We start from the raw sequence: 27,013 nt of genomic DNA, 5'->3' as shown, positions 1-27,013 counted from the left end.
CTATTAACCTAAAAATTAAGATGAGAGAGTTGAAGTATATAGCACTAAACGAAGAGGTAGATTTAATAGGCATCTCAGAGACTTGGTGGAAGGAAGACAATCAATGGGACACTGTATCAAGGTATAGATTATATTGCAATGATAGAGTGGATCAAATTGGAGGGGGGTTGCGCTATATGTTAAAGAGGGAATTGAGTCAAACAAAATAAATATTCTACATGAAATAGATAGCAGCGTGGAATCCTTTTGAATAGAAATTCCATGTGTGAAGGGAAAGAGCATACTGGTAGGGCTGTACTACCATCCACTGGGACAGAACGAACAGACAATAATAATGGGGGATTTCAATTACCCCAATATTGACTGGATAAATGTTACATCAGGGAGTGCTAGAGAGGTAAATTCTTAGATGTAATAAATGACTGCTTCTTGGAGCAGCTGGTTCAAGAACTGACAAGAGGGGAAGCTATTTTAGATCTAGTCCTTACTGGAATGCAGGGCATGGTATGAGAAGTTACAGTGTTGAATCCTCTGGGAAATAGTGATCATAACATGATCAAATTTGAGCTGGTGTCCGTAGTGAAGTTACTAAGGAAATCTACTGTAGCAGCATTTAAATGTCAAAAGGGTGACTACGACAAAATGAGGAAAATGGTTAAAAAGAAGCTAAAAGGGTCAGCTGCAAAGGTTAAGATTTTAAAATCAGACATGGACGTTGTTTAAAAATACCATTGTGGAAGCCCAGACCAGATGTATGCCACGTATTAAGAAAGGTGGAAAGAAGTGCTAACGACAGGCAGCAGGGTTAAAAGGTGAAGTGAAAGAGGCTATTACAGCCAAAACAGCATCCTTGAAAAAAAGGAAAAAGAATCCAAATGAAAAAAATAAGATGTACCGGAATGGTTTTCAAGGGTGATGATGAAGAGGAACTGAAAGAAATCTTGGTGAACCTGGAAGATGTACTGAGCCAAATCGACAAGTTAAGGAGTGATAAATCACCTGGCCCAGATGGTATACACCCCAGGGTAATGAAAGAACTCAAACATGAAATTGCTTATCTGCTGTTAGTGATCTGTAACCTGCTGTTAAAGTCATCACCTGAAGATTGGAGCTTGGCCAATGTAATGGGTTCCAAGGGTGATCCTGGAAATTACAGACCGGTAAGCCTGACGTCAGTGCCGGGCAAAATAGTGGAAATTATTATAAAGAATAAAATTATGGAACACATAGACAAACATGGTTTCATGAGACAGAATCAGCATGGTTTCAGCCAAGGGAAGTCTTGCCTCAACAATTTGCTTCATTTCTTTGAAGGCATAAATAAACAGGTGGATAAAGGTGAGCTGGTTGATGTAGTGTATCTAGATTTTCAAAAAGCTTTCAACAAAGTTCCTCATGAGAGACTCCTGAGAAAATTAAAAAGTCATGGGATAAGAGGAATGTCCTTATGTGGATTAGGAATTGGTTATTGGACAGAAAACAGAGGGTAGGGTTAAATGGTAATTTTTCTCAGTGGCGGAGGGTGAATAGTGGAGTGCCACCGGGATCTGTACTGGGACCGGTGCTATTTAACGTATTTATTAATGATCTAGAAATTGGTACGGCAAATGAAGTTATTAAATTTGCAGATGCCACAAAACTATTCAAAGTTGTCAAAACACATGTGGATTGTGAAAAATTGCAGGTTTGTTGTCACAGCAGAACAGTGAATGCTTGAAAAATAGGTGGAAAAACAACAAGCAATAACAGGTAACTGAATAAAGATCAATATTAAAAGTTATCTAACACTACCTGGGTAGTACCTGGGGAGTTTCAGGAAATTAACTGCTGAACAGGGTCTCAGGACAGAGATGTTTCTCCTCTGTTCTCCCTAGCTGAGAGAGGGGGGGGGGAGGGGGGAATCTAGTACTTCTTGGCTAGATTTGAACTCCAGGGTCAATCAGAACCCAATCTGGCCAATGGTACTACATATTGCCTTCCCACAAGGTTTAACTCGAAAAGAAACAGCTTTTCTGCAACAGCTTTGAATTAAAACACAAAACCGCCATCTGCTGGCCAATTAGGAGAAATACAATTCATGAAATAATACAGTTCACAGGCTTAAAAGCCTACTGTTTCATCACAGTTCTTACTTAGTAAGGGCTGTCTGTGTTCCATGTTTATGAAAGAGACCAGGTATTCCATGGGCAATGAATGTTGGTATAGGATCAATCTGTTCTAATTTGGCTTGTTTAATTTTCCACAGTGCATTTTTAGAGGAAAAAAGTTACCGGTACTTATTATGGGCAATCTTAAAGGGTCACTATCTATAGCTCCTCCCCTATGGTAGCCACACTCCTTATACCAGCCATGGAGCATATAAGAAGGCATCATTGAAAATATTATACCAGTATAGGAGAAGAAAAATAACTAGTGATTTTTTTTCATTATAAATAATTTATGTAAGCTGCTACAGCTCTAGTATACCCAAAATGACACAAACCAAATTAGCACACTGACCAGGAATTAGGAGAACAGTGTTGCCAAATCTGAAACACTACACATATTATCAAAATCTCAGAACCTAACAAACAGATCCCTATTCAGACACTTGGCCTTGCAGTCACACATGCAGAATAGAGATAGCCCCATCTTCAAATACAGGCAAACATTAACCTGAAATCCCAAAAAAACAGACTCTGCATGCAGCATAATACCAGGAAAACAGAAAGAAACATGTTTCCTCCTGTACAGTGCAAAATAAGACAGCAGATGTAAATTCTCAAATTGAACATATTTCAAACACTAAAATGAAAATAAAATGATTTTTTCTAACTTTGTTGTCTGGTGACTTTGTTTTTCTGATCATGTTGGTCCCAGTCTCTGATTCTGCTACTCTCTATCTGTTCTCTTAACTCCCTTTCCAGGGCCTCCCGTCTATTTATTTCTTTACTCTCCTCCTTTCTTCTTCACTTCTTGCCCTACATCCAAAAGTAAAAGCTGGGTTCTCTGCAAACTTGACTGGAGAAGGACTAGAGTAGATCCAGCTTTTACATATTTTCTCCATCCATGTGCATCTTCTTCCTCTCTCTTCCCTCCCCTCAGTCCATGTCCACCATTTCTCTTCTCTCCTTCCCTCCATGAAGGCTGAGAGGTGCTGCACTGAATTTTCTCTTCCAGTTGGGGGGGGCGCACTGTTCTGGAAGACAACAGGGGCAGAGGAGAAGGGAGGACTTGTGCAGCAGTAATGGGGGCGGGGGGGGGGGCTTTCCTTGCTCTTGCTTGTGGACACCTAAAATTTAAATCTGGTCCTAATTGTAGCAGAGATGCCAAATTTCACTCTTTAGTAGTGTTGATTTGATTTATTAATTTTATGGTTCAACATTTTTATTGATGAACTTCCAAATTAACATCACATTCCACAGTTCAAGTTTACAAAAATTCAATCTTAAGAAAGCAAACAAATAAACATGTGGGCCAAGTGGCGACTTACAGTCATCAAACATTTTTATCGTTTCTCCCCCTCCTCCCCCCCCTCTATTTGTTTCAACACATAAACATTGATTTATTAATTTTATATACCACGTAGCACGACCAAGATTTTAAAGTGGTTTACAATAAAAAAAAATAAAATAAACAAAACAATACAAATGCTATTATAGTGTACACAATAATTAAAACCATATCAGTCAAACATTGAGCATGAAATAATAATAGTCACTTACAACCCATAGCTTTTCTCAAATAGCTAGGTCTTCAAAGCCTTTCAAAACAATGAGCAACTAGAAATATTATTCAACTTGGTTGATAGTGAGTTCCATAGTGATGATCTAGCATAATAAAATACCCTGTTCCTGCTGGTACTTATAGAAGTGTATGTGTTTCTCACACTCATTCAAAGGCTCTCACTCTTTCTGAGTCCCTTCTCTCCCATTAGGAATGTGTCACACGTCGAAATCCAGGGGTGGGGAAAACTGTATTTTTGAAAAAAGATGGCCGTCCATCTTTCGTTTCAAAACTACCGTCAGAGACGTCCAAATCCTTAAATTTGGACGTCCCTAGATTTGGATGTCCCTAGTCATGGATGTTTCTGACTTTCGGCAATTTTCGAAACCAAAGACGTCCATGTCAAAAACGTCCAAATGCAAGCCATTTGGACTTGGGAGGAGCCAGCATTTGTAGTGCACTGTTCCCCCTGACAAGCCAGGACACTAACTGGGTACCCTAGAGGGCACTGCAAGTGGACTTCATAAAATGCTCCCAGGAACATAATAGCTCCCTTACCTTTTGCGCTGAGCCCCCCAAAACCCACTACCCACAACTGTACACCACTACCATAGCCCTTACGGGTGAAGGGGGGCACCTATATATGGGTACATTGGGTTTGTGGTGGGTTTTGGAGGGCTCGCTGTTTCCTCCATAAATGTAACAGGTAGGGGGGTATGGGCCTGGGTCCGCCTGTCTGAAGTGCACTGCAGTACCCACTAAAACTGCTCCTGGGACCTGTATGCACTGTCATGGACCTGAGTATGACATCTGAGGCTGGCACGACATATTTTTAAAGATGTTTTTTTAGGGTGGGAGGGGGTTAATGACGGGAGGTCATCGCCGATTCTCTCCGGTGGTCATCTGGTCATTTTGGGTGAAAATGTCCAAGTGTTCATCAGGGACGTCCTTGCTTTTTTCGATTATGGGTCAAGGACGTCCAAGTGTTAGGCATGCCCAAGTCCCGCCTTCACTACGTCTCCGACATGCCCCCTTGAAATTTGGACGTCTTTGCGACAGACTGCAGTTGGAGACGTCCAAAATCGGGTTTTGATTATACCGATTTGGACGTCTCTGGGAGAAGGACGTCCATCTTCCGATTTATGTCGAAAGATGGATGTCCTTCTCTTTCGAAAATGAACTCCAAAGTGATTTACATTCAGGTACAGTGAGCATTTGTTTTCTGTCCCTGGATAGCAATATACCACAGGAAACAGAGGGTTAAGTGAGTTTCAAGAAATATGACACTGGACTCACTGTCTGAAACAAGCTGGCTGTTTGGGATGGTAAATATTAATTACTCTTTGGCATTTCTGCAACAGGACTGAGCAGCAGGTGTGGATGGGCAAAGGGACTGTATGGTCTTATCTGCCCCATTTTCTATTTGGTTGATATTCAAAAGGTCTATCCATATAGCGTTCACCCTGCAAGATGACCTCTCTGACTGTGCCCCCAATATATGTGGATGAAAAATTTGCACACGGACAATTTAAAGAATGTCATAGTTTTATTTATGATTGTGTAGTAGTTAATTTGTGGTATAAAAATCATTGAAAATAAAATAAATAAATAAGGGGTGCTTTTATTAAGCTACAGCAAAAAATGGTCTTAATGCATCTATACGTTGACCATTCCCTTGCACTAAGGCCATTGATACTACTACTACTACTTAACATTTCTAGAGCGCTACTAGGGTTACGCAGCGCTGTACAATTTAACAAAGAGAGACAGTCCCTGCTCAAAGAGCTTACAATCTAATAGACAAGTGAATGGTCGGTCCGATAGGGGCAGTCAAATTGGGGCAGTCTGGATTCACTGAACGGTAAGGGTTAGGTACTGAACGCAGCATTGAAGAGGTGGGCTTTAAGCAAAGACTTGAAGATGGGCAGGGAGGGGGCTTGGCGTAAGGGTTCAGGAAGGTTGTTCCAAGCATAGGGTGAGGCGAGGCAGAATGAGCGGAGCCTGGAGTTGGCGGTGGTGGAGAAGGGTACTGAGAGGAGGGATTTATCCTGTGAACAGAGGTTACGGGCGGGAACGTAAGGGGAGATGAGGGTAGAAAGATAGTGAGGGGCAGCAGACTGAGTGCATTTGTAGGTAAGAAGGAGAAGCTAGAAAACAGCCAGTTTTCTATTTTTTGTATTAATGGCCATTTGCTAATGTTCTGTCCGGAAGTGAGTATGAGGGAGATGTGACTGTGGTTACAGAATACTTTCATCGTGGCAGTGGAGATGTTCACATAACTCAAAAAAGCGGGTGTGGATAAAACAGATGATACAATTTTGCACATCACAGTAGCACTAAAGATAAGTGCTTTTTCTGGATTGAACTTAAATTGGTCAAGCAACAATATAATTTATCAAGAAATGTTATTTTGTGCAACATCGAGGAGAAATGCATAGATAAATAATAAGGGCATACATTCTTTTTGGAAGGCTCTTTTGGGAAAGGTTTTGCCAATGATGAACAATTAAGTGATCGAATTGATCCTTTTAGCTCTATCAGTCTTTGAGGTTTTTCCTTCCCCTTTAACAAAAAGGTGTAGTAGTCACTTTTCACAGAGTGGGTTTTGTATTTTGCTTGGATGTTCACTTAACGCCATGGTACAGACAATTTCCTGAATTGACCAAGTCTCAGGAGAGACAGGCGCATTTTCTCAGTGGGTTCATGTGGTTTTGGATCTTTTGGAATTTTTAGAATAATTCAGAAGCAGTTTTGGAGAAAGTTCCCTCACTGCACATCTCATCAATTAGATGTCACTACACATTTGACCCCTGATGCAGTCACTGTGCACCGAAACACGGCCCGTGTTGGATCATTTATGGAAGATTGATATTCAAGTCATACAATTAAAGGAACTGTGTCCCAATTTTGAAGGCTCTTGGTGCTTTTTTTGTTATTTGGACCATGTGCTAATGCTACCATTAGCACGCAGCCTTTTTAAAAAAAGTCACTACATGTGCTCTTACCATCACCATTTTGTTGGAATTCCTGTGTTAATCAGTTACTATGTGGTAATATAGCAGCACTAACTGTTTTGCACTGGAATGTCCATTTTTTGACCCCCCCCCGACACACCCCCTCAAAAAATATTTTTTAGTGCACGGTTGGGGGTGAATTCTATAAATCGCACCTAAAATATCAGTGTGGAAAAAAAACACTTAAGCACTATTCTATGAGCCTCACCTAGAGATAGGCACACACTCTACCTTATCTCACACAAATTGTCCACAGACCAGAACCTAATAATATCAGACTTCAAATGGACAAACACACCATGGTCAGACCACGACAAACTAAGCCTATCTATCCTACTATGGCGGAAAAAGGGTTCACACCAAATACAAGAACACACAACCTACAGTACAAGAGGCCAAATAGACCCAGAAACATTCTGGCAACAGATTTACAATAATGAATGGACAGCACAAACAGACTCCAAATACTATTTCTCAAATTGGGATAAAAGAAGCAAACACATATTAGACGAAATAGCACCCTTACAAACAAGAACCTCACGTAGGCATAACTCAATACCATGGTACAACGAAGAACTGAAAACACTAAAAACACAATCCAGGAAACTTGAACGAGCATGGGAAAAAAATAAAAGATGTACAAACAACGCATGGAAACAAACTCAAAGAAAATACAAATACGCAATAAGACAAGCCAAAAGTTTATACTACAAAACCAAAATAGGGCCTGACTACAAAGACACGAAAAAATTATACCAAATCATGAACATCACCTCAGTTACCACAACCAACACAGATACCCCATCTGCAGACAAACATGCCAAATACTTCAATGAAAAAATTATAAACCTACGCAACACGCTACCTCAGCACATCACCGACATCGGTGACTTCTTAGAATGTATGGACCCAATCCTCGGTGAATACCCAGCGGACAGACTCTGGACAAGCTTCGCTCCCCTCACCGCTGAAACAGTTGACCAAGCGATTAATAGGTTCTCCAAGACTCACTGTAAATTGGATACCTGCCCCAGTCACCTATTAAAATCCGCACCCCCACCGCTTCATAACAGACCTCACATCCCATTTAAACTACATGCTTCAACATGGTCTCTTCCCTAAGGAAAACGGTAACATCTTACTCACCCCAATACCAAAAGATACCAAGAAAAAGACAGACGATATCACCAACTACTGCCCAGTAGCATCAATCCCACTGTTAGTCAAACTGATGGAAAGCATGGTAACCAAACAACTGAATGACTGACTACATAAACAAATTCACAATAATATTTTCTTTTCCATGTTTTATTTTGTTTGATTTCTATTGATAACCTTAAGAGTGGACTAACACGGCTACCACACTCCTCTACAATAATACACAAATCACAATCTGGATTTCGCTCCAGCCACAGCACCGAAACAGTACTAATTATTCTCTTAGCCAAATTCAAACAAGAAATTGCAACAGGCAAAAGCGTACTTCTTCTTCAATTCGACATGTCTAGTGTGTTTGACATGGTAAACCACAATATACTACTAAACATATTGGAATACTTCGGTATAGGTGGTAGTGTACTTAGCTGGATCAAGGGTTTCCTAACTACCAGAACATATCAAGTGAAATCAAACTCGAACATATCATTACCATGGAAAACAGACTGTGAAGTACCTCAAGGATCACCACTATCACCGCCCCTTTTCAACCTAATGATGACCCCACTAGCCAAGTCCTTATCCAATCAAGGCCTTAACCCTTTCATATACGCAGATGATGTCACAATATACATCCCTTACAAACATGATCTAACAGAAATCACCAAAGAAATCAAACTCAGCTTAAACATCATGAACTCATGGGCGAATGCTGGGGTTTTAAAAAACCCTTTTGTGGATCCTCCCCCCAGCAGGATGCCTGACTGCGGCGGGAAAATTCTTTCCACCATACACCCTGTCAAATCCTCCTCTGGCATAAGCTCATCAGGTGCATGGTGCCATGTGAATGTTGGCTACGTGCACCCGGGTACTCCGCTTTGTTGTTTTTTTTGTGCTGTTTTTGAAATGAAACAACAGAAAAATGAACAAAATGGTCAGTTTGTGCTTTGTGTGTGTTCCCCAAGCTCCTTCCTTCCACCAGCCTTGCCTTGCCCATGTTGCCCACCAACCTTCTTTAGGCAAGCGTGATCCCCTGCTTCTCCTTCTCTTCGCCAGTGCTGTTTTTCAAAATGGTGCCAGTGGACCTGAGGTCAGAGCTAGTTACTTTTACAGCAGATCTTACTATGTAAGAAAGTGCCTGGGGGGGGGGGGGGGTGGCAGGAACGACATGAGGTAATCTTGGCAATATATGTGCTATTGTAGGGGGGGGGTTGGGAGCTGGGGATTTATTATTTATTTATTTGTTGCATTTGTATCCCACATTTTCCCACCTATTTGCAGGCTGAATGTGGCTTACATTGTACCAGAGGTGCGTTTGCAGTCTCCGGTGTTTACAAATACAGAGTGATGTTGAGATGAGATAAAGTTCATGTGGGACAGCCACATAAGGTCATTGAACAGTAGGAGAGTTGTGTTTTGTGCATTTTGAATTCTAGTGTTATTGTGTTGCAGAGATCAAGCATTTGTTGGGTTGGTAGGGTATGCCTTTTTAAAAAGATACGTTTTTAGTGTTCTCCGGAAGTGTAGGTGGTTGTACAAGGTTTTCATGGCTTTTGGTAATGCGTTCCACAATTGGGTGCTTATGTAGGAAAAGTTGGATGTGTAGGTTAATTTGTATTTGAGTCCTTTGCAGCTTGGGTAGTGCAGGTTTAGGTACATTCGTGTTGATTCGGACGTGTTTCTTATAGGTAGGTCGATCAAGTCTGTCATGTATCCCGGGGCTTCACCGTAGGTAATCTTGTGAACCATTGTGCAGATCTTGAAAGCAATGCGTTCTTTAATTGGGAGCCAATGTAGTTTTTCGCGGAGGGGTTTTGCGCTATTGTATCGGGTTTTTCCCAAGATAAGTCTGGCTGCCGTATTCTGAGCGGTCTGGAGTCTCTTTGTTCTTTATATCCCGTATAGATTCCATTGCAGTAGTCTAAATGGCTTAGTACCATTGATTGTATCAGATTGTGAAATGTTTCCCTCGGGAAGTATTGTTTCACGCAAAATTTGAGTTTCCACATTGCGTGAAACATTTTCTTCGTTGTGGATGCAACTTGGTTCTCTAGTGTTAGGTAACGGTCTATTGTGACGCCAAGGATTTTCAGGCTGTCAGATAGGGAGGGTGTGGTCTGGAGTGTTGATAACCGTGGGGTTGTCTACGCTGTGTTGAGATGAGACAACGAGACAGTGTTTTTTCTTTATTGAGTTTCAGTTGAAATGCATTTGCCCAAGTGTCCATGATGTTGAAGCTGATCTTGATTTTATTGGTGATTTCAGACAGATTTGCTTTGTAAGGAATGTATATTATGACATCATCAGCATAGATGAAAGGGTTAAGGCCTTGGTTGGATAGGGTCTTGGCTAACGGGGTCATCATTAGGTTGAAAAGGAGCGGTGATAGTGGTGATCCTTGTGGTACTCCGCAGTCTGATTTCCACGGCGGTGATATGTTTGAGTTTGATATTACTTGATAAAAAAGTTTGCATATATATTTTTAAAACTCAGTAGCAGAAAAGTGGGGCCATATGTGAAAACAGGAGCTTATGCATGCCCTGCCGGGGGGGGGGGGGGGGGGGGGGGAGGAGGATAAGATCCAAGCTCCGTGTTTTTTATTTTTTAAGTTTTGGTGATATTTTAGGTCCATTTTATTTATTTATTCATTATCAATCAAAATACAGGTTTGAACCTATTATGCTGTGAGTTGAATTTCCCACTCAGTCCCACCAGTTTCAAACTGAAACTAATGCAGTACTGCCTAGCAAACAGAACCTCAAACTTCCCAGTAGGGAAAGTATCAAACTTCCCTTCTAGGAAGATTGAGGTTCTGTTTGCTAAGTAGCACTGCACTAGTTTCAGTTTGAAATTAGTGGGACTGAGTGGGAAATTCAACTCACAGCATAATAGGTTCAAACCTGTATTTTGATTGATATTGATTATAAATTGTTTGAATCCCCTTCTTTTTGATATTGAGATTTATTTATTCATGACATATTTATACCCCACATTAGCCCGAAATGGATTCAAGCTCAATGTAGCTTACAAACAAACAATAAAGTGAATAAAACAACAGAATATAACACAAATTACAATAAACTCAAGAAGCAAATGAATACATGTGGAGCAAGTAACCAGGGATTTTACTTTAGGTTTCGTTTGTTTTGCTTTACAGAACATTTGAGGGTACATCCCCGCCCTAATAAAGATCCTATACTTATTCATTGTGCAAACCTATGTATATAAGAGCCTCAAATTAACTACTGAGGCTGCAATTCTTTTAACAGTTTTGAGGCAGAAATAAAAAAAATGATTAAGGAGAATTACTTTAATTCCTGGTGTAAAGCCACAAGCCCTGTCCCAAACGAGAATGTTTTATTTTTAATCTGTGCATACCTTCGAACTGGTGCAAATTTGTTTGAATATTCATGTATTCCCACTGTAAGATGTGGAAGAATACCTATATAAATTTTCCACACGTTCCCATGAAATCTCTGCGTTGGGTTGGGGGAATCTCCACCTATAACTAGTGGGTCATCGTTTGCATGTGCATGTGATCAACATATGTTAATACCGTTGTTTACACATGGAGATGCTTTTTAAAATGATCTCCTTCTGTACAGCTTTTAGCCTCATTCTTCAGAGGCACAAAGCTGGCAGCCTCAAAACCCCTTCACCCTTGTTTATTTTTACTGTGAATTTATTTGCAGGTTAGCCCCCGTCCCCCTAATGCTAGTATAATTGAATCTTAAACTGTTATTTACTTTAGTAAGTGAAGAACCGACCCCCTCCACTATCTGACCTTTTGTTAAAACAAAATGTGGCCCCAGGCTGCGAAAAGATTTGTAATCTGAGGAAACAGATGAGAGAGAGATAACGAGGAGGAGGAGAAGTAGAAAATGCCCCAGGTGATGAGGATGTGATGGCAGTAACCTGGCTAGGAAGGAAAAAGACCCTTGAAAAACTGATAACAGTCAGCAAGATGGATTTAAAGATAATACCTAACTAAATAGCTGTTTTGTATGTGAAGATTAAAGTAAGCCCTCCCCTTTCCTGCCTTGTGTACAGTCATCAGAAGTAGTTGAAGTTTCCTATTGTTCGGGGTACTTAGTTGCAATTACGTTATGTATAACAATGGGGAATTTGTGCATACTTGGGGACAGTTTAGTTTATTCTTAAATGTGATGTTTCGCCTGTGATTCACAATCTCTTTTATTACAATAATAAAAAATAAAGTTACAGTATGAGACAGTGCAGAAGGCAGCACATGTTCACTAAATTAACCAGCATCTTGTGCGTGATGCATCTGTCTGTCTTTCCGTCCAAGCAGATCTCTAGAGAGAGTAATGGGCCTTTGTTCTCTGGCTCCTGCCGTGGTGGGGGCAGAGGTTAAATCTGCAGCCTTGGGGGAAGGGGGGGCTCCAGGATCACTCGGGAAGCGTGCCATGTGTGTGCCCAGGAGGCGCAGGCTCTACCCTTCCCCCTCCTGGAATCTCGGCATCCCCCTAAACTTTCCCCGCTTTGTTTTCCGACCAATAGGAAGGCAGAGGGCAGAGCGCTGGCCCCGCCCTGCCATCACGTGACTGTCTCTTTAATCCCTGCCGGCTTTGTGGGCGGGCTACGCGCCGCGGAGACCAAAGCTGGAAGTGGAAAGGTTGCAGCCGGATCGAACTCGCTAGGGAAGCGATTTGGACCTGGATCCTCAGGAACAAAAGAGAGCTAGAGCCCGGGAGAGGGAACGGAAGCTTGAAGGAAAGGATCGGGACCGAGGAGTAGCCACTGGCTCTGCGTACGGCTGTTCTCTAGCCTACAATCTGCCTTAGATTTACAGGAATCCAGCAGGGTCCTTCTTCTTCCATCATATTATTATACAGTCTGAGCCCTGATCGATGTTTTGTGTAAAGGGTCTGGGGTTTGAACCCTGATCATCTCGCTGCATCTTTATTCTGTGTACTGAATGTGAGGTCGGATGTCGAAGCCCTGATTCTCTTATTGGTACATCTCCCCTCTGTACACTGAGTGGAGGGGGGGGGGGGGTCTGAGGTGTGAATTTTCAGTCCTATGACTGCATCTCTCCGTGGATTTAAGTGTGGAATGTAAGCCCTGATCTTCCCCTTTCAGCATTGTGGGGCTTGAGGCCTGACCCCCTCCCCTATTGCTTCACCCTTTTCACTGCGCCCTGATTCTGTGTCTCCCCTGCGTACTTTTCTGCTTGGGGTGAGGAAAGCTGCACGCCCCCCCCCCTTGTTCTGAGGGTCCTCGCAGCACCCATGGCCAGGAGAGCTGGACCCCCCTCCCTATGGTCGGGCTGTGATAAAGTGAGAGTGGGGGAGAGACTGCAGGCCAGCTTGGCAGGACTCCTGGAGCTACAGCTGCTGAAGGAACTGCACAGAAACAAGGTGGAAGAGGCCCTGGGAAGGAGACCCCCAGGATGGCAGCAAGATGCAGACGATCAAAAGCCTTCAAGGAGCAAGAGAGAGGACCAGGTGGAAGTAAGGAGTCAAACCTATTCATATGCCTTTAAACTGTCAGGGTTATAAATATTTTTTATTTAACCAGCACAGAAATATTTAACAGGTGATGTAATACCTGCCACATCTGAGGACAGGACCTACTACTCCAGACACGTCATCTTTTAACTATTTGTCTGTTGTTGGTTAAATATGAGAGACAGCGTCAATAAATAAGGTGAATTTAAATATAGCATCAAAGCAGTAAAAAAAATGTCACCTTGGTTATTGATGACTCCTTGTAAAAAGCATTCTCCAGCTACTGAGATAACCTTTTATCTAAAGATCGGTACAGGCGCTGGACCTGGAGGGAGGGAGCACCCCTTTCCCTTGCGGGAGGTGTGAGGATACCCTCATCTCTCTCCCCATTTCATTCCCGCACAAGGCCTTTTTCTGTGTTGGGGACCCTGACGTGGCTGTTTGGCGTCACCTGCTGGGTTTCACCTTCCTGCGTTGGTTTCCGCTTGACCTGTTTCGTTCCCCTCATTGTTAACCTGCTGCCGATCCTGGCAGCTGCTGCCAGGACCAAACCCCCCAACCCCAGGAATCAAGGGAGCAAAGCCTCCTGCACACAAGGGTGGGGGGGGGGGGGGGGAGGAAATGCCCTCCTTTCTTCCTGGGGAGCGATTTTTGATTTAAAAAAAAAACCAACAACAACAAAATAAAACAACTCCGCCCAGTGTGAAACTTTAGCTCTAGTGTCGGTCCGGTTAATACTGTGCTACCAGCTGTCTTCGTGATGGAGCCAGCCTGATTCAGGGGGATGGGAATCTTTTACTTCTGTAGCTCCTGCAGCCCCTTCCCCATACAGCTGCCTTCCTTCTTACAGGGCATCTGGAAACCTTCATCGCCCTGTGTCTTATCTAATCCCCAGCCATTGCCACCGACCCTGGGAAGTGCCTCTTTAACCCCAGTAAGTCCCTTGAGTGGATTCAAAGTGTTTGTCTTTCCCTGGATATGGATGTACATAGTATAACCTCTCTTGGGTACCAGTGGGTAGAGCACCCTTTCCTCTCTCCCCTACTGGTACCCCTCTGCAGGGGATGATAACGAGCCCTGGGAGTATCATGCACTTGGTAAACACTGATCTTGTGATGATTATCAGTAAACCTTTCAGCCTCTTCCAGAAGGGGCAGAGATCAATTCTTTGTGTTTTTAAGAAGGTGTGTGTGTCCTTTAAACCCCTCTGCTGGTACAGGCTGGATCTAGCATGTGATAGAGAGTGGGATTCACAGAGGGGAGGGTTCTGTGGCAGAATTTTGACCTGAACAGTCCCCTGGTTTTTCCTTATGATCGGTGTGGCAGTTTAAAAGTCAGGGACAGTTCAGAGCCTGCTGCACCTCCTAGTAAATATGTCCCACCAGCAAAACTGGGACAGAAGGGCATAGCCAGAGGGGTGTTCTCCACCCTCTCCCAGGGCTCACTTCCCTGTCTGTACCTGCTGACTGAACCCCCCCCCCCCCCCCCCTCTCTCTCTCTCAGATTCAGGGAACTTTAATTACCTATTTGGTGGTGTATTGCCAATGCATATAAAATGGTTAAAAAGTAAAGGAAAAGAGAAAAAAATATTAAAAGAAAAATATTAACAGGAACATAGCCATTATAGAGATCAAGCAGGGCATGTCTGGGGCTGGTCCATGTTGTCTCCTGGTTGTGTTACCAGCACATTTTTAACCTCATGGCAGTTTGGCTGCTACAGGTTCTGTCTCTTTGATCATTTTGATCCCCACCCCCACCCTTGTTTGCTACAGGTCTGGTGGAAGGGTTGATGGTGATGGGGATTCTCTGGCTGTGAATGGGGCTGGCAGAAGGGGTACAATGACTGACTGCCATGGACGTGAGGATATTTCTCTTGCTGCAGACGTATGTCTGTGGGAAGGGGTGAATAGCATGGGTATCTGTGAGTCTGTTGCCGGTGACATCTGTGTATGGATAGGATAAGAGGGTCCTCTTGCTTTGGGCATCTGTGGGGAAGGTTGACTTGATTGTGGCAGTAGCAGGGAGCACGTTAACAAAAACACTGCGTCAAAGACTTTGCTGAAATCCAAGTAGATTACATCAAGCGCATGTCCTCAATCCAATTCTCTGGTTGCCCAGTCAAGGAATTCAGTCAAATTCACTTGGCACGATTGCCTCAGATCTTGTAACCCATTGGATTCCATGAAATTCACTATCCTTTCCTTCCACAATATTTCTATTATTTTTCCAATAACCAAAGTGAGGCTTAACAGCCTATAGGTCCCCACTTCTCTATCACCACTTTTGTGAAGAGGGACCACATCCGCTCTTCTCCAATCCTGTAGAACCTCTCCAAGGATTTATTAAATCTTTAAGAGGACCTGCCAGAACCTCTCTGAGCTCTCAACATCCTGGGATGGATCCCGTCCGTTCCCATGGCTTTGTCCACCTTCAATATTTCAAGTTGTTTATAAACTTGGTATGGTGCAATACCTACTTCATTCTCATATGTACCTTTGCCAGCCAACCATGGGCCTTCTTCCATGAACACAGAAGTATTTATTTAGCAGGTTAGCTTTTTCCTCATCACTCTCCACATAGTGGTCCACAGCATCTTTCCATCCCACAGTTCCATTTTTAGCCTTCCTCCTTTCACTAATATACCTTTGTCCCCTCCTTACATTTCCAGCCATTTGTTGTTCTGCTTGTGATTTCACCAGGCGGATCTCTTGGCTTCTTTCATCCGGTATTCCTCTGTTCCTCTTCTTGAGTTTTTCTGTATTTCATCAATGCCAACTCTTTTGCCTTTATTTTCTCAGCCACTTGTTTGAAGAACCATATTGGTTTCCTTTTTCTCTTACTTTTATTTATTCTCCTCATGTAAAGGTCAGTAGCCATTCTTATAACTCATTTCAGCCTGGATCACTGTCTTTCCACTTCTCTATGTTCTCCCATCCCATCAGCTCTTTCCCCATTTTACTAAAGTCAGCATTTTTGAAATCCAGGACTTTGACTTTAGTAAAATAGGGGAGTACCTGAAGAAAGATATTATAGGATGGGAGGACTTTTAATACACTCTAAATTGATTTAATATGAATGGCATTGCTGTAGTTCTGTACATGGAACGAGCTCAGGCATTGGTAATTAAAAAAAAAAGTGTATGATGAGTGTGACTGCTGGGCAGATTGGATGGACCATTCAGATCTTTATCTTGTGTCATTTACTGTTACTATATTACAACGTTAAACAAAAACCTGCAGTAAATATCCCAGAAATAACCACAGTAATACACAGAAACCAGGGAGTGTAAAATAAGTACATAAGTATTGCCATACTGGGACAGACTGAGGATCCATCAAGCCCAGCATCCTGTTTCCAACAGTGGCCAATCCAGGTTACAAGTACCTGGCAAGATCCCAGAACAGTACTATACATTTTATGCTGCTTATCCTAGAAATAAGCAGTTAATTTTCCCCAAGTCCATTTTAATAATAGCTTATGGACTTTTAGGAAATTATCCAAACCTTTTTTAAACCCCACTAAGCATAAAAGTCAGTTCATGTGATATAAAATTAGGCCAGTATCCGGTGCACTGAGTGTTTAGCTACAGGTCCTCAGAGATTTTCCCATCCCATCTGTTAGTTCGGTCATTACATTGACAGCCCTCAGCCAGGGGCAATGTACTAGGCTTTAACATGAGTCACTAGTAGTTTCCATTCTTGTTGACCAGAGAGCTCTGTCCACGGACCCCAGAACATCTCTATTTCCAACTGGCCTTCATGGGGATCTAGCACAAGTCCTCTGTATGGCAGTGCTCAGCTCAGCCTACCATTGTTGATTGTCTTTTAACTACTTTTACTTTTTGGATGAAGATGAAAGGGAATAGGATTAATCCATGGATTTAATCCTTCACAGAAAGTGTGGTGGATGCATAGAACAACATCCCACTGGAAGTGATGGAGGATAATGGGTCATGAATTTTTGATATACCACCTTTCTGCTGAACAATGGTATTTTATCTGTCCCTAGTGGGCTCACAATCTAAGTTTTTGTATCTGGGGCAATCTAAATTCAAGAAATAATGGGAGAAGTTCAGTGGATCTCTTGAGGGAGAGGATGAGATAGTAAAGCTAAGCAGGACGTGCTAGAAGGGCCAAATGATCTTTTATTTGTCATATTAGTTTCTTTCTGTGCTTGTTTGGTTTGAGGTGGAAAGTTGACCAGTGTTAGGAGGGGTTGCAACTAGTGGCCAGTTCGGGCTTTAGGTACAAGCCAAGCCCATCGCTCTAACAAGTAAAGACTAAGACCAGGCGTTCATTAATACACATTCAGTTCAATTTTTTTTTGTTACATTTGTACCCTGCACTTTCCCACTCATGGCAGGCTAATTCACCTTAAAACTTTTAATACACTCTAAATTGATTTAATATGAATGGCATTGCTGTAGTTCTGTACATGGAACAAGCTCAAGCATTGGTAATTAAAAAAAAATGTATAAAGGTGGATGCCCAAAGATTGTTTGCTTGGAACAGCAGAAAACCAGTCCTGCCCATGCCACAGGGGGGTGCAGTCTGCCTGGAGCTGAAGGAGGCACAACCTGAGGCTAGGTTTTGGGGCCCTTTACCCAAATTTCTGCCCCAGGCCTAAGCTAGTCTAACACCACACCGGCCCTGCACACCTCAGATGTGAACACTATTAGGAGATGCAGAGGGAAGGGGCCAGATTTCTGTGGCTTGATACTCTGTATTTTGACTTTTTTTGTGATAGGAGAGGGACGGGAGCTGGCTGGACGAAATTCTGCGGGGCAGCAGGAAGCTCTTTGTTTCTGGGATTCTCGACCTGGATGGTGTACCTCAGGTTGGCCTTGAGTCTGACCCCAGAAAGGTGACTGATTTGGGCTCTGATTCCAGCTTATGGCTGGAGACCGATCCTCAAATGTTTCCACAGACTACCCTAAAAGCACAGGCTGAATCCAAACCACACTCAGGAGAGACCCAGGACAGTCCAGAGACAGACTCCAGGCCTAGTTCAGGTATGGTTTTATTCTCAAGATCATTCAATTTATGTTTCCAAAGGCATTAGTTTCTTGATCAAGGAATTTTGTCGTAAAAACCAATTGCAAAATGTCAAAACTGCTGAAATTCTTCTGGGGTGGGACAGTGCATAGGAGCCAGCTCTGTGGGTGCTTAAGCACCCCCAATAGTGAACAAACTTCTTGACTGTGGCCAAGGAGAGATAATTTTCCATTGGGTTTAGTTAGCACCCCCAATAATTTTGAAAAGTTGGCTCCTATGGGACAGTGTGTGTAAAGCTTGCACTGTTGCTGTCTGTGCTGTACCTGTTCTGTGGAGAATGTCCAGTTTCAGTGTCTGTATCCCATCTTTTATTTATATGCAGTGACTGATCAGAGAAATGCTGAACCTCAGAGAATAGTGTGTTCTCCTCTTTTCCTTTCAGGGTTTTATGAAATCAGTGAGGTGGGCTCATCTTCACTCTCTGACTCCTGCATGTCTGTATGCAGCAACTGCCCTGGGGGGTCTCACTGGAGTATGAGCTCCCTCTGTCACCTAGCCCCAGTTCGGGAGAATGGCTTTCTTCGCCCGCGTTCCACAGATGAGGCAGCAGTACGACTCCAGGACCTCCGGGTACAGCGAAGCTTTGGCTCTAATGGTGCTCAGACCCTGGCGACTCAGGTCTGCAGCCAGCGTCCGGGCTCCCGAAGACCTGTTTCTACAGGTTAGTGAAATACCCTTCTTCCAGATCTGGTCACTTAAGTGGAAAAAGAGGTGATAGCAGTCCTAATGGAGAATGGGAGTGTACTTTGGAAGTAAGATGTTGTGCTAGATGTTGCATGAGGTTACAAGGAGGGAGCCATTACATGAGATGAATTGGAAAAAGGGGAGGGGTTATAATGATGATACTGTCAGGGACAGGTAAGCGGGGGAGGGGGTGGAAACCACTTTCTTGAAGTTTGAGTGTAGATAATTTTCCAATCATGCTTTTTGCTTTATTAATCCTAGCAGCGCCTCCCTCCCCCATGACAGCAGGAAGTTAACAGGAGACATTCTTTTTCTGATGGACTTATGGAAGGGGATGCTGCTGGATATGTCATAGGGAAAGGTTTTGGGAGAGCTTTGCAGGAGTCAGAATAACTAATATCCATCTTGGCTCTGTTCACAGGTGATCTCGACTTTCCGCTCCCATTCCTGCACTTTACTGACCTTTCATCACTGCCACAGAAAGAGCTGAACCCTCACCTCCAGCTGTACACATGTGACCTTGTGTCCCACACCACCACTGATGTCTACCGGTACCCTAGCCCTTTGCATGCTGTGGCGTTACAAAGCCCACTCTTTACCAGCTTATCCCAGGAGGAGCTCCCTGTGGGCCAGACCGTAGTGCCTACACAGCCTGGACCGACCCTGTACAACCAGCCCTGTTTCTCACCAGAACTGTACAGGTGCAGGCTGGAGCGCTACATCGCCAAGTTAGTACTGCGGCATCGCTGTCGTTCGGCCTTGTCCCGATCTGAGCTCACGCTCCTGGCTAGCCATCAGAAAAGCCTCTCCCTGACCTCTGTGTGCAACGGCCAGCTGCTCAGCTCTCCACCAGGCTCCAGCATGCCACCCCGACCTGCCTCCGCAGGATGGAAGATCCGCAGACGAATCTCTACCTGTTCGCACTTGAGATCCCTCGACAGCCCTGAAGGAACCCGAGACTCCCAGGCCCCACACTGGGATTCTATGACCTCACAAGAGAGTGGTTCCATCAGGTCCAGCACCACAGATGTATCAAAGGTCAGTGACTTCTCACTGGGGTCACTCCTGGAAGACCTCACACTGTTTCATGAACAGGATGCACCTCCTTTGCAGAGACTGGATTGCTGTAGTAGCCTGCAGGAGCCAGTCAATATGTCCTCTAAGAAGTGGAACTCACTAAACTGTAATGGCAGGGAGCTGGGCAGGCTATACAGAGGGAAGCACACTTCGCAGGAACTGGTGAAGGCCCCTGTGAGTCGTACAGGGTCTGAACACAGCTGGCTTAGCCCCAGAGAGATCCTGCGGAAGCTAAGTGTGCGCAAGAAGCCAGCACCACGAGGGAACAGCTGTTGCAAGTCCGAGATGGATGTGAATGCTGTTATGGCAAGACAGACAAACTTTGGCTCTCAACACTGGGGAGAGGACGACCCCAGAGAGAAGTGGTCATCTGTCCTGGAGATTTCTAGCTCTAATATAGAGGGAATTCCCAGGAAACGGGCACAGCGAGGCTCTGCTCATTTACTCAGCCGCCACCTGTCCACAGACTCTCCATTGCACTTCCATCAACATGTCCGGGTGCACCTCTGGGATCAACCACCTGGCTCCAGCTCTGGCCTGGGTGAGGCCAATGCCACCAGTAGCCCCAGTCTTAGTGAGGACTGGATCCAGCAAACTGTATGGGGCAAGGAACAGCATTCACGCAAGGCTGCCACACTAGAAGCCAGCAATATGGCAGGTGCCAACTTCAAGGTCCATCGAGCCAGGTCCCTGAAGGAACTTAGAAGAATGGTCTGCAAATCCATGCGACCCTTCACACGGGGGCAAACCCATCATCCAAATAATATCTGATGCCCCGGGGTAAGCAGCCTGTGGCATGCATCCAACTCAGCCACCTGTTCCTCCATCTGTGCATCAGTTTTGCCAGGTGTCACCAAAATCAGCATTTTTAAAAAATGCACCATGTTGGAGTATAATCTCCGAAGGGTTAAGTTGGGAATGTAGGTGCCCCACTGCTCTTTAAGCTGAACACCGAAGAATTAAGACATGAAAAAAAACTGCATATGTGGCCTTGGTACTGGCTGTGACTAGATTCAAGGCCACAGCCTATGATTATTCATTTATTACCACTTACATATTGTTCTTATCCAGAGCAGAGTCCAAAATAAACATACATAGTTGGATTTATCTGGTCACAGCCTAAGCAAGGCTGATTTTCTTAAACAAAAGAAAAAGTGTAAATGTATTATTTTTCTTTTACAACTTAGGAGCTTCCCTGGCTCCTTATCTGAAGGTATATTTAATAAAGAGCTTACTGATTATTTAAAAATTCTGTGCAGGACTGTGATGGGACTAGAGAGGTGACAGAGGTCTACTGTAAGGCTTTTGACATCCTACAAGGTCTGGCTCTTTCCAGATTATCTGTGTAGTCTGGTGTTTTATTTCATACATTTGTTATGGGGTGAGGGGGGAAGGGGCTGGGACACAGGAAACTTAAGATAACAGCACCATTGTGTTTCTAGTGCAGTCAGAACTCCAGACTAGGCACCCTCAAGGTCTCCTCACTGTTGCATTGGAGCCTTGGAGAAAGTGGGGGTATGACAGTCCTCTCTGCTCCAAGCTGTGGTTGGCAGGTGGTTTGCTCTGCTCTGTGCTGTCTTGGCTCCCGGATTAGGCTGATTACTGTTTGTTCAGGAGCTTCAGAAGTACAGGACAGAATACCAGTAATTATGCTGGGGAAAGGGAGGGGGATGCTGCAATAAAACCATCTTACTTGTGGAAACATTTCTTTAACAGCAGAGACCAATGACCCTTAACAAGCACAGTAAGGGGAAGGCTGGGTTTTGGCCTCTTATGTCCCAGCCATTCATCACTGCAGTTCAGAGCTATACAATGGAGCTGGGCAGAAATGAAGGATGTTTACAAGGATGTCAGTAGGTGGGTTTAGGAAAGATTAAAGGAAAAAGGCTAATTAAAGGAGGTGTAAGGAGAGTGCATGACTGATTAGATCAGCAAAGAGAGACCTCCCCCCCACCCAAAAAAAAAAAAAAAACCACCAGCCCTCATCAGCACACAAGAGTAACAGGATCCTGGTCACAGCTAGATCCACATATCCCAGTGCCTTGGAGTGCAGTAGAATTCTCACTATATGCAGTGCTGTCTGGACAAGCCAGAGATGACACATGGCCAATACAAACAGGGGTTTCAGGAAATGTATTTATTACAGGGCACAGTTGAAAAGCAGCAAGCCTTTAATTAGGAAGAGCCAGGGTTTAAGACTTAAAAGCAGCCTCAAACTGGTAGGTTTCTAGATGGGATGTGAATATGGCTACAGCAGTGATGGAACACGCTACTTCAGAATGGCTGTTTCAGGCATATGGCACAACAGAATGGGAAGTACAGAGCTTGGGGTGGGGGAGAGATGGAGTGAAACAGCACAGGTAAGAAAAGGAAGAAAGATGCAGGGGGAGATAAGAGGTAAAGAGGGGCTTCAGTGTGAGCCAGCCTGTACGTCAGCAGGCGAGTCTTAAACCACATGTAGAAGTGGATGAGGAGCCAAGCTGGGTTCCATTCATGAAATGGAAGAAATTGTTTAGGCCACTTGAAAACAGGACTTACACCGTTGTAATGACACTTGGAAGATAAAGCATAGAGCTAAATTTTAAATATAATAGCAGAGATACATGGTTCCCTGGGAGACCTGTGAGGAGGAGACAGTGGATAAGGAAAGATATACACATTAGTGCCAAGATTCACACACCCGGCTACAATGACAAAAGAAATCCAGTAATGACACTTGGAAGATAAAACATAGGAGCTAAATTTTAAGATGATAGATATGCACGGTTCCCTGGGAGAAGACAGTGGATAAGGAGAGATGACACACCAGTGCCAGGATTCACAAATCCAGCTACAGTAACAAAAGAAATCCAGTAATACAAGAAGCGATAAGTATGTGTCAGTTTTAATATACATTGCAAGGTGATTTATCACTACAGAGTTTCCAAGGCCTTTTAAATTATTATTCTCAACCCATGACGCTATGTTGTTATATTCTCTTCTGCTCCCTCCCCCAGCAGGGTTCCACTGCACAGCCTTCTTTAAACATCCCCCTCCCCTATCTGGCAGCAATGAGCAATTACTGAGACCCCTGGAAGCCAACACATAGCCCATAAAAATCTGCAGGGAGCAACTTCGTAGTGCCTATGATATCTCCCCACCCCCAGCACCACCAACAGGGAGGGATAGCAGGGAGTCCTTGCACAGCCCCTGTAATCCTCTCTTCTACCCCCACATGGCTAGTAGGGAGCAGAGGTATATATCCCTCGATCCTCTTTGCAGCTCTGGTCCCTTGATATCCATGCCCCTTATTTTCCTCCACCCCCCCCCCCCCAAGACAAAGAAGGGAGATCTAATCATGTGGCATTGCTGATGTCCTGAAGCAGAGATGGGCTCAGGGGGAGGCATTACTCTCACTATCGAAACATGCCCAAATACATCTGCTGCTGCTTCTGCCGGTAACTGCTGAGCTCTGTCTCCGTCAGTCGTAAGTACCTCTTCACATTGACATCTGTAGGCAGGAACAGTAATATGCTGATGAATTCATCTGAGAGGCATGATTCCTTATTGTCCAAGTCAGGCTATGTGCTCCTCTCCACCACCTTGCAGTCCCCTGAGACCCCTGTCCCTACCTTACACTGCAGGCAATATGTCAGATTTTCAGGATACTCCATATGAATACACAGATGAGAAAGGGCCATACAACTAGACCAGTAGGCATGCAAATCTTTCATGCATATTCAATAAGGATACCCTGAAAACCTAACCTGTGGGCGGCCCTCAAAGAATGGGCAGGAAAACTAAAGCCTTAGGAGCTGTGCTCCATCTTACCTTTTGGTTCCCTACGGGCAGCCTCTGTGAAGTAGTGGTGGGCTTGGTCATAGTCTCGCAGGTGGTAGAATGCTACACCAGCACGGTATAGTGCTTTTACATTCTCAGGTTGCTGCAAGAGAACCTTCAGGCAGTATTCCCGTACTCTCTCGTAATTCACAGGTTCCATGTGTAGGAGGCAGGCTGTAAGCAGTGAAACAGAAAGAGTGGCATGAACGCAGGCTCTAACCCAGGGGCATCAAAGTGCACTTCTGGAGGATTTTTCAGGTTATCTTTTATGAATATTCATGATGATATTTGCATACAATGAAAGCAAAGATGATGAAATCTCTCTCAAATATTTGGCAGAGATAGCCTGAAAATCAGAATAGTTTACAGGCCTCCAGGACTGCAATTTGACATCTCTGCTCTAATCCTACTCCATCTACCCACCCCTTGTGGGAAGAGGCCTCTGTTTCTGCACAGCCATAAGAACATAAGTGTTTGCCATACTGGGAGAGACCAAAGGTCCATCAAGCCCAGTATCCTGTTTCCAACAGTGGCAAATCCAGGTCACAAGTACCTGGCAAGATCCCAGAACAGTAAAACAGATTTTATGCTGCTTTTCCTAGATATAAGCAATGGATTTTCCCAAGTCCATCTTAATAATGGCTTATGGACTTTAGTAAATTATCCAAATCTTTTTTAAAGCCCTGCTAAGCTAACTGCTTTTACCACATTCTCTTGCAATGAAGTCCACAGTTTAATTACACATTGAGTATTACCACTGATTTTCTGCCCCTTTGCATTGTGAGCAGGGTGTTTACCATGTAGCATACCCTACTGCTGAGATTATTATCTCACCTTTACCCCAGCCTCTGGAAACAAAGCAGGGCCTGGTTTCTGCACTCACCTGCCAGATTGTTGTAACAGTCTATCTGGGTGTTGTGTAACTCCTGCTCCTGTGCTTGAGTCAGTGCTGGAGTCAGTGCACCAAAGGCCTGAAGAGGAGCCAACACGCTAGGTTCTAATCCCCTGAGCTGCAGCAAGGCCCGGTGATACCTTCTGACAGCATCCCGAAAATGTTGTTCTTTGTAGCTCTGGTTTCCAGCTTCTTTAAACTTCTGGGCTTGCTGCAGTCGGGCATGTAGTGCTTCATCAGGGGATATCTAAAGTGACACACAGTGTATTCAGGGAGAGAAAACTGCATTAAAGCCTTTTCACCATAATGCTTGACAAAGCTTAATCTGTTCTCACTACAGAAGTGGAGCTGGTGGCATCAAAAACAGCAGTGGAATTCAAAGGATCCCAAGTAGCAAGAGGACAGAAACTGGTATATAGCCTGCAGGCAGTGGCGATACAGGCCAAAATAATAAAAACATTATGCTTCCAAGAAGACATTGAGCAGTAATTACAACGCTAAACTCCTTACCTTAAGACTGGATGAGTCATTTTGGTTTTCACCTAACATTATTTACTAGGTGTGACCATACCAAACTTTTTATCATATTTTAATTCTTTACACTGGGCACAGAGCTAGGTGGGGGTGGTGGGTGCGAGTTATATTTGGGCCCCCCCTGGCCCAAAAGCACTTCACTGGAAGAGAGATCAGGCAGAGTTTGAACGGTATGAGATATCTGAGTCCTCTGGCCACGCGTTATACAAGGGAAGGGCAAAGGCACGTAGGGTTTCTCTCCTTGTAAGGCAGCCTCTACTCTAAAGAGGTCAATGGAGGGTTATGGCTTTCATTCTCGCTATACCAAAGGTAAGGAGGACTCTACAACTAATACCTGATGATCAGCCATCCGGGCTTTGTGACAAAGAGGTAACTCACAGGCTACTTCCGGCTCTGCTGCAGCCCGGCCACGCCCCTCCAGGAGCACGTGATAAGCGACGTTCCGCCTCCGAACCGTCCGCCATTGCCTCCCTGGCTGTAATCAAACGCAGCCGTGACGACGAGCAATATATATTAGTCGCCACCTGATCGGGGAGGGGGCGGCTTGGTGCATTACTTAAAAAAAAAAAAAAAAAACACCAACAATGAAACAAGCACTAAGGTAGATCAGAGACATTACACAAACGCCTAAAAATGAGGCGGAAGGTGCTACCGCGTAAAAGCTAATAAGTGTTTAAATTTTAAGATTAGTTCCCTTTGTGGACACACGGCTCTCGGGGAAAAGCTTTGCTGTACAGGCCTTATAACTGCAACAATTCTAGCGAGGGAGTGGAATTGTTAAATTCCCCAATATATTTTATTTTATTTATTGCATTTGTATCCCACATTATCCCACCTCTTTGCAGGCTCAATGTGGCTTACAATTCATCATGAATAGTGGAACAGAGAAGAGAATAGACATTCGGTATTACTCTACTACTAAGAACTATGCATGTATCAAAATTTCTTTATTAATTATTTCAATATCCAAATATATTAAAAATCGTACTAAACATATATATGCCTATTCCACTCACACTCATGCATACAAACTCATGCATGAGTGTGAGTGGAGTAGGCATATATATAAGCAGTTGTTTGGGTTTTTTTTGTTACATTTGTACCCCGCGCTTTCCCACTCATGGCAGGCTCAATGCGGGTTACATGGGGCAATGGAGGGTTAAGTGACTTGCCCAGAGTCACAAGGAGCTGCAGTTTTGTAGGATTTTTAATATATTTGGATATTGAAATAATAAAGAAATTTTGATACATGCATAGTTCTTATTAGTAGAGTGTGTATAACAGGTAATACAGCTATAGTGGAATATATTCACCCTGTGTGCAATTTATTAATGAATATTAATAATTCACAGTATAGGGCTGCCCTTTCATATATTAGTCAATACCATTCCGCACATTAATACTATGACTAATTTTCAAACACACACAACAATTTTAATACCAGTATCTAACACTTTATTCCAATATTTAAAACTTCACATAAGGAGGAGGAAGTGACATCGCCTGAAGAAATTGCAGCTTGAGCTGTTTGGTCTGGGGTGATCCTCATGTAGAAGACATGACATATCTCCCTGTTAATGGATTAGTACTGTGCTTTCTTCTCTAATA

At 43.8% G+C, this 27,013-nt stretch overlaps 2 protein-coding genes across 2 annotated transcripts; one reads left to right on the top strand and one right to left on the bottom strand.

Moving 5' to 3' along the window:
* The first annotated feature begins 12,495 nt into the window (after window positions 1-12,495).
* LOC115481047 lies at window positions 12,496-21,681 on the top strand. The gene is made up of 4 exons (XM_030220037.1): window positions 12,496-13,348; window positions 18,092-18,356; window positions 18,782-19,060; window positions 19,505-21,681. Exons 1-4 carry the CDS (start codon window positions 13,127-13,129, stop codon window positions 20,929-20,931), a joined length of 2,193 nt encoding a protein of 730 aa, XP_030075897.1. The 5' UTR covers window positions 12,496-13,126; the 3' UTR covers window positions 20,932-21,681.
* Window positions 21,682-23,023: 1,342 nt separating this feature from the next.
* TTC9C (tetratricopeptide repeat domain 9C) lies at window positions 23,024-25,837 on the bottom strand. Its single transcript, XM_030219713.1, has 4 exons — window positions 25,740-25,837; window positions 24,863-25,118; window positions 23,971-24,153; window positions 23,024-23,650 (listed from the first exon to the last, which is right to left on the bottom strand). Exons 1-4 carry the CDS (start codon window positions 25,752-25,754, stop codon window positions 23,556-23,558), a joined length of 549 nt encoding a protein of 182 aa, XP_030075573.1. The 5' UTR covers window positions 25,755-25,837; the 3' UTR covers window positions 23,024-23,555.
* Between the last annotated feature and the right edge of the window lie 1,176 nt (window positions 25,838-27,013).

Source organism: Microcaecilia unicolor, chromosome 11, assembly GCF_901765095.1.
Source record: "Microcaecilia unicolor chromosome 11, aMicUni1.1, whole genome shotgun sequence".
In the NCBI taxonomy this organism is placed as follows: domain Eukaryota; kingdom Metazoa; phylum Chordata; class Amphibia; order Gymnophiona; family Siphonopidae; genus Microcaecilia; species Microcaecilia unicolor.
Note: the sequence above shows the minus strand (reverse complement) of the source record. Positions and strands in the feature narration are given on the sequence as shown.